Below are 7,830 nucleotides of genomic sequence, written 5' to 3'. Positions count from 1 at the left end.
TCTTACTCCCCCTCCCACCCCCCTCCTTCCCAGCCCTCACTAGGGGGGGTTCCACCTTTGTCAGGCTGCCTGAAGGAGCTGCTAGCCCCCAGGGCAGGTGCACAAAACAGAAAAACAATTGGCAAGCACAGAAAGGGAGAAAAACCACAAAAACAGGGTCGCCTTTGTCTACAAATAGTGGAGGCTCCCAGCAGGGGGGAGAGTCGGCTCAGCTCGGGAGCTGGACATTCTCTTGTGCTTAGGACAATCCTCTTTACCTCTCCTTTTCAGCTCAACACACTGAGAGAGCTGGGGGGGTGGGGGTGAGTGTGTGCACGTGCATGTGCCTGGGCTAGTGTTGCACACGCGCACACACAGGCGCACACACACACACACAATGGAAGGGGTGCCCATTCTCCTTGGGGGCTTCTTTCTGGTAACAAAGTCCTGTGCACAAATACAAAGACAGGTGTGTGCACACCTGTGCACAAAGACACACACTAGATTCTAAGGGAGAGGAGGGGGTAGGATTCCTGGAGGCTCACTGGACCTGGGCAGGGGCGGAGGGCCCGCCCTATAGTGCAGCTGGCTCCCATCTGGGCGGCTCAGACGGTGGTGACAGAGAGCAGAGGGTTATAGACTCGCTTGCCATCAGCTGAGCGAGTGCCATGGGCCAGCATCTCCTGGATGGTGATCCAGTTGTCTAGAATCTTCTTATTCCGCTTCTTCATGGTCTTGCGGTGGCTCAAGGCGATGATGTTGAGCTCAGCCTTGCTGTCGCCGTTCTGCTGTTCCCTCAGGCACTCCAACCGGCTCTGCATCATGAACTCACGCCGCTTGCGCTGCTCCCGGGCCCGGATCAGGTGCTGCTTCCGCTCCTCCTTGCTCCAGTAGCGGCCCATCTTCATCTCACTGACCGCATCGTCGTCCGTGGTCATGCCACTGCGCTCCTCACGGATCTTCAGGGCCCGGGCTTTTAGGAGGCGATCACGCACAGGCCGCTTGGCCACATAGCGGGTTCCATCGCTGCGCACCTTGACCTTCCACTCCATGCGGGGCCCTTCACTGGCTGCAGCCACAGCTCCGCCCACCCGAGGGCCACCAGCCAAACTCAAGGGGACGTGGCCCAGATCCTCCAGGCAGCGCGGAGGGGCCAGCTGCAGACAGCTTTGGTAGTGCTCGCCCTCCTGGCCCTGGCCTCGGTGGCGCCTGGAAAGGTAAGGGCTGCCCTCGGGACCCACGCGCTCCAGGGTGACCCCCATCTTGGGGCTGCGGCGGACGCGCTCCTCTGAGTGCTGTCTCCGGCCCACCTCGGGATCCCGGGAGAGGGATCGGAACTTGCCGGGGCTCCCCTGTGGAGGAGCTGCCTTGGGGTGGGTGGCGACAGGGGGGCCAGAGGAGGTCCGATTCAAGTTGGAGTTGCCAGCAGCGGCCCGCCTCAGGGGGCTCTCCTGCAGCGGCTCGGTGAGCAGAGGGGTGCTGCGGCAGCTCTCCCCCGTGTTGTAGGCACTGGTGCTGTCCTTGTCAGACTTCTCGGGCAGCTCGGAGATGTCGGGCAGCTCACGCTTCTTGGGCTCGCTGGCGCCCAGCTCGTAGACGCTCTCCTCCTCTAGCAGCCAGGCCTTCATGCAGCGCTCCCGCAGCTGCTGCATCTTCTGCGCCCGCAGGATGTTGCGGCACTTGAATTCCAGGTGCCGCAGCTCCTCCTCCAGCATGGCCATCTCGTGGCCCAGGCTCTCGTTGCGGTTGACGTCCAGGGCGCTGTTGCCACCGGAGGCGCGGGCGAAGAGGAGGCCCAGCTGGTTGCCATTCTCCAGGTGGCACTTGATCTCCAGCAGCTCCCGGTAGCGCTCGTACTCCTCATCGGTGAGGCCCGGGACCTCGGCACCCCCCAGCCCAGCCCCCTCAGCCAGCAGGGAGTCCATGCTGAAGTGGAAGTCGCGGCTCTGCAGGGCGTCCCCTTGCAGGCCAAACTTGCGCAGGGTGCCGGGCGTGTTGGTGGTGCTCAGGGGCTCATCCCCCAGCAGGTCGTGCTCAGAGCTCTCCTCATTGCGGGTGCTCTCGTCAGTCCGACCCACCCCACTGTCCAGCTCCTGGCTGTTGCTCAGGCCCGGGCCCACATCCGGGGCCCCTGGCTCCTCTTCTTTTCCGAGCTGGGGTAGAAAGATGAACCCTACTCAGTCTGGGTCCCATTAGCAGGGGCGCCAAAAGAGGATGGGGTGATCAGAAGGGCTTTGGGGTCCAGCCCACCTCCTACACATGCCCAGCCCCTCCTCACCCTCCCTTCCTGCTGGCCCTCCCCACCACCTGCCCTTCTTCCTTCCTCACCTGCTGGGCAGGGGGGGATTTCAACTTCCCCTCATTCTCTGAGCCCAAGACATCCAGGAAGTCATCGCGGTCACTGTCCTTCATTCGCTTTGCCAGCTGCAGAGACAGGCCCGTGATGTCCCACTGTCTTAAGAACCTCCCCAGCCACCCCTCCAGTTGCCTCAACGTTCCATACCCAACAGAGTTAAAAACCCCAGAGAGGGGGTGGTCCCGACCAGCATAGGCCAAAAGGGGAAACAGGCCCTGGGACACTGCCAGCTCTCTATCAGTGCCAGGTTGTTGGCATGTCTGTGCCCCTGACACAGATCAGCAGATTCTAAGACAGAAAGCCTGATGGGAGGGGACCCAGAACACCCTGCTAGACACACACCTGGCTCTCAGGCCGGGCCACCAGCAGGGAGATGTTGGTGTTCTCCTCCTGGCTCAGGATGGCCACCGCCTCTTCCCGGTTCTGGACGTCCACACCGTTTATCTGTGGCGGGGGAGGAACAATCAGCAGGGATGCCAGAGCTGGCTGAGGGGCAGGCCCTGGGTGAGCACCCTGGGCTGGAACAGGCTCCCCAAGCTTTGGCAGGGTGGAGAGAAGTGGGAGGTGCCTCAGGAGAGGACAGCCTGGCCTGTGCAAAGGCACATATTCTCAGAGGACAACATGGGACAGATGTGCTCACATCTGGGGGACAGAGGGAGAGGCTAGTAAGGTGCCAGAGCAGATCCCATGGGCACACGGGAGCCACACAGAGCAGCTGTGCAGAGAGAGGAGACCCAGCCTGGTTTTAGGCTGCCTGGCACCAAGCTAAGCTCTTAGCAGGACTGAGCTGGGTTCAGCTAAGAAGTGGTAGGGCAGCCCGGCCGGTGTTGCTCAGTGGTTGAGTGACGCCCTATGAACCAGGAGGTCGTGGTTCAATTCCCGGTCAGGGCACATGCCCAGGTGGCAGGCTCGATCCCCCAATAAGGGGCGTGCAGGAAGCAGCCAATCAATGATTCTCTCTCATCATGGATGTTTCTATCTCTCTCCCTCTCTCTTCCTCTCTGAAATCAATAAAAATATTTTTAAAAAAAGAAGTAGTGGAGGGGCAGCTGGCACAGTGGAGCCTGGAGTCAGGCATGCTGGCCCCGCTCACCTGGACGATTCGGTCTCCCTCTCGGATCCGGCCGTCTTTGGCTGCAATGCTGTTGGGATTCACCTGCAAGGCACACACATCGTGGGTGGGCACTTGGCACCTCCGCTAAGGTGCCCTCTGAGTAGAACAGGTCAGCCTCACTTCTGGAGTCCCCAAAGCCAAGCAAAGGCTCCTCGCTCACTCCCTCTTCAGCTCAGACCAGGAGCTCCCAAGCTCCAGGAGGCGGGGACAGAACAGTGGGCCTGGGGCTAGTCGCCTCTCCTTAGCATGAGCCACCAACTTACTGACCCGAACCTTCCAGCCCCTTCCAACACCCCCTCATGCCCATGCGCTGGCTGGCAACCCTACACTCCTTTTTGCATGAAAGCCTGTTCTCCCAGGCTTTTGTGTCAGAGGCTAGGATACTTTCCCAAACTCAAAAAATAGCAGTGGGATAGTCCTATGGAGGTTAACTTGATTAGGATACTGCTAGACTGTGGATGGCAGCAGGGGAGTCATCCCTCCTCCTGCAGACACACAGACAGGTGGAGGAGAATGACCCCCATGAGTGCCAGGAGGGCGGCTGCAAGACGTGCGAGGAATAACAAAGCCTGGCCGGGACCTTAGCCTGCCTCAGCCTTGCCCACTGTCCCACCCTGGCCACGTACGCTGGGGGAGGGCTGTCAGGCTGGGCATACACTGACTATTGATGCTAAGCAGGCCTTATCCCTGGCAGCTGGGTCCTTGTGGGCAGCCTGAGCACCTTGGGCAGTGTGCAAAGGCCAAGGTGTTGGATGCTATGGGAATTCTCTGTGTGCCAGGCCCTGCCTCACTACACACTACCATGGTGCCCGTTCACCTCACTGGGGCAGTACAGATGGGCATCATCAAAGTCCAGCTTTGAGGTCCCAGTACACCAAAGACAGCATGAGGCTCTGCTGCCTTCTAGAAGACTCCACTGCCATATTCCCCACCTTCATACCTCTCCAACGTAGATGCCCAGGTCCTCCTCATCATCGGTGCGGTAGCAAACCATCAGGCCCAGCTTGTCCCGGTGGCTGGCTTTATACAGCTCCACCTCCTGCCACAAGGGGGCGTGGGGGAAGCAGAGGAAGAAAGCCCCGGAAATACGTGAGCAAGGACCCATGCGGTGGTGGTGGGCACGGCCCAGCCTGGTCCCCCAGCAGCACTTCACCTGAGCTGAGCCTCCAGATTTGGAGGATTTTCTTACCATCCCCAAATGGCGCATGTGTTTCTTACCAGGAAATGCCCGAGACATACGCACGAGACGCACAGGACGCATAGGACACAGACATGTGCGGGACACAGACTCACCAACATAAACCGACTGTGATCTCACCCGTGCCCTCCCCAACTCAGCCAGACTTGGTGGGTGAGCCTGAGTAACCAGCCACACCCCGGGAAGGACCACAAGGCCCAGCCGCCTGGAAGCAGCAGGAGCCAGGCCTGAGATGGGCTGTAGACAGTCATCCTGGGACTGGCTCCTGAGGCTGGCTGCGGGCCCTGCCCTGGCCGCCTGGCTCACCTCATACTCCAGCTCGTCCACACGGTCTGCCTCCTGCGGGCCGCCCTCCATGAACTCCGCTGGGTCATAATACTCATGGCTGATGGGGGGGCTGCCCAGGAGAAGGGGGGGATCAGGCTGGCCATCTGCTCCTCTCATGCCCTTGCCCCAGCCCCAGCTCCCGGGCTGGCCAGTCCCACTGCATTCAGCATGGAACCCTGCTCTGGGTACACCCTCAGGGAAGATGGGGTCAGGCTATTCTTCCAGAACTCCCTCCTTCTGAGCTACATGCATCCATGCATAGACCAGGAGTGTGCGGGGGTTCACACTGAGGATGCAGGCATGCCTAGACCCCTAAGCCTGTCCCGCACCGTCCCCCAGCTCAGACTCCTCAAACCATGCCAGCTGGCAGTGACTTCTCCAAACTGTGGGTATCCTTCCCGCCCAGCACTGACCCCACTCATGCAACGCCCCCAGGAGTTATCCAGGCCCCGGAGGACTGCTGGGGGGCAGAGAAGGGCCCACTCTACCTCCAAGGGTGGCCCTCGTTGCCCCGAAGCTAAGCTTGGCAGCCGGCAGCCCTGGGCCTACCTCTCTGCGGAGGGGATCCCGGGACCACCTCCCTGCAGACGGGGTTTAGACTAGCAGAATGAGTCAGCGCTCACACAGTCATGAGCCACCAGGCCTGGGTGAGAGGCCCTTCTTCTGAGTGGGCCAAAGCCAAAGAAAGAAGCCGAAGAGATGGAAGAAGTTCAGAGCAGGGAGAGAGATGGGACAGACAAGGATGCAAGAAGATTCAAGGGGTGATGCTTGTGAGGCAGAAGACGATGGGACGGCAGAGGAGAGAGGATGGAGGAGGAGGAGCTGAGGACCTCAACCTTCCAGCAGCAAGATCCCAGGATGGTCCTCCCTTGGCCCTGGGGGTAGATACAATGAGGAGCCTGCTTGTCAACCTCCCCTGGCCCCTTCCCCGGCTGGTGTTCAGCCTGAGGCTAGAGGCCTGGAGATTTCTGAGCCCTTGGGTGCCACAGTCAACTCTGGAGGCCAAGGAGCCTGCTTCCTGCCTGAGAGGGCAAGCCAGTCGGGGTCTCCCCGCCATGCCCAGAGCTGCAGCAACGCAGCCTCTGGGTGGGGTGGGGATGGCTGCCCCTGGTGGCGTGCCCTCTCTGGAGGCAGGGCCCGGGGCCCTCCTGAGGGCGACTCACAGCTCAGATAGGACGTACGGCTCCAGGATGACCATGGGTGGCGTGGGCGGGCGCAGCTTGCCCAGCGCCATGATATGCTCGAAGGTGATGTCAGTCTGAGTGCCACTGTCCACCAGCTGCAGGTCATGACAGGAGTTGTCCCCCCGGAGGCGGGGGCTGCGTCTCAACACCTGTATCACCAGGGGCTCCTTGGAGGAACGCAGGGCCTCCAGGGTTTGCTCCTGAGACAGCTTGGAGAGCTCCTTCCCGTTCACCTGTGGCAGAGACACGCCCCCATGAGAACCCACTGACCAGTGCCCCAATGTGCGCAACCAAGAAATCTGCTGCCCAGCCTGCGTGGCTCAACCTATGAACCAAGAGGTCACGGTTCAATTCCCAGTCAGGGCACATGCCCAGGTTGCAGGCTCGATCCCCAGTGTGGGGCGTGCAGGAGGCAGCGATCAATGATTCTCTCTCATCATTGATGTTTCTATCTCTCTCTCCCTCTCCCTTCCTCTCTGAAATCAATAAAAATATATATATATATTTTAAAAAGAAATCTGTTCTGCTTACTCATAGCGCCCCATTTCCAGGCGAACCCCACTTCTCAGCCCTGTCCCCATGGAGTGCTGTCTGGGGATTGCTGGGCCATGCCCCGGAGGCCGGGGAGCCCCAGTGTCTACGCACTACCCCCGGGAGCCACCCAACTCTTCTGTGCCCTCATTCCAGCCCCGCCTCTCCTTCAGGCAGCAGAGGCCGGAGTGAGCAACTCAAAGACTGCGGAGTCCCCCTTGGCAATAAGTGAGCATTTATTGTGCGAGAGGAAGACCCTGCCTCCTCTCGTGATGGGTTCAAGCGGGAGGGTCAGGGAAGAGTAAGAAGATGCAAAGGACAGGATCTCTGTCTTCAAGGTAGTGAGGGACTCACCAGAGAGAAAAGGCCAACACACACAGAGCCTGGTGGCATCGCAAAGCAGCCTAAGGCCAAAGAAGTGGCCCTTATCCAACTACCGCCATTTCTTGGGCGCCTGATGTGCCCAAATCTGATGATGATCTATTTAGCAGATGAGGTACCAAGGCTCAGCAAGACGAAGGGGGTGAGTCAAGGTCATGAGCCAGACCAGGATGCACGCAGTGGTAAGAGTGGGGTGAGCAGGGAAGGAGGAGGCTGTGGCAGGCTCTGGGGCCAAGGAGAAGGTGGGGCTGGAGTAGGCTGTGGGGAAAAGCAGGCTGATACTGGCTGGGGGACAGAGGGCCTTCCGGGAGATGGAGATCCAGGGCGGGGTCTCAGCTGGGTAGAGCAAGTTGCCCTAAAGGTAACTTGGGGGGTAGAAGACTGGCCCCAGCACAGTCCCTAATTTTCGCAGCAGCCTGTGTGCCTTGGGCTCTGGGATGGTCACTTTCCAGCTAGTGAAGCCCGCAGCCCACGCTGTAGCCTCAAGGCCCTGCTTGGCAGGGAGGGAAGACTAATGACCAAACAAACAGCCAGCACCTGCCATGGGGCCAGGCTCTGGAGCAGGGGGATGGCAGGGTCTTCAATTTACTCAGCAGCTTGTGGAAGGGCTGTTCTGGGCCTGGGGAGGCCACCCACTAGCAGTGAAGCCCCAAATGGCTACAGCCAGCAGGGAAGTGCAAAGGCAGACCACTGGGGGCTGCTATGGAAGCTCGGGGCCAGCCTAGGCGGGGGCGGGGGGGGGGGGGGAAAGGAAGGCTCC

The 7,830-nt window shown here is 60.2% G+C and overlaps 1 protein-coding gene across 6 annotated transcripts in view; it reads right to left on the bottom strand.

Moving 5' to 3' along the window:
• Nucleotides 1-6: 6 nt before the first annotated feature.
• The window catches only part of PDZD4 (PDZ domain containing 4), a 28,823-nt gene continuing 20,999 nt past the window's right edge, over nt 7-7,830 (bottom strand). Inside the window, exons 2-9 of one of the 6 annotated variants that reach the window (XM_014533276.1) lie at nt 6,138-6,391; nt 5,598-5,849; nt 4,954-5,044; nt 4,390-4,488; nt 3,429-3,491; nt 2,678-2,779; nt 2,308-2,403; nt 7-2,132 (exon numbers count right to left, since the gene is read on the bottom strand). In XM_014533276.1, the coding sequence (XP_014388762.1) occupies nt 585-2,132; nt 2,308-2,403; nt 2,678-2,779; nt 3,429-3,491; nt 4,390-4,488; nt 4,954-5,044; nt 5,598-5,605 (2,007 nt within the window). In that variant the 5' untranslated portion in view covers nt 5,606-5,849; nt 6,138-6,391 and the 3' untranslated portion in view covers nt 7-584. Of the gene's footprint in view, nt 2,133-2,307; nt 2,404-2,677; nt 2,780-3,428; nt 3,492-4,389; nt 4,489-4,953; nt 5,850-6,137; nt 6,392-7,830 lie in introns of those variants that run through there. The other 5 variants (XM_005886138.2, XM_005886134.2, XM_005886135.2 and 2 more) reach the window with 5 other exon arrangements.

The sequence above is a fragment of the Myotis brandtii genome, unplaced genomic scaffold, assembly GCF_000412655.1.
Source record: "Myotis brandtii unplaced genomic scaffold, ASM41265v1 scaffold959, whole genome shotgun sequence".
Taxonomy (NCBI): domain Eukaryota; kingdom Metazoa; phylum Chordata; class Mammalia; order Chiroptera; family Vespertilionidae; genus Myotis; species Myotis brandtii.
This window is presented reverse-complemented; position numbering and strand designations above follow the sequence as displayed.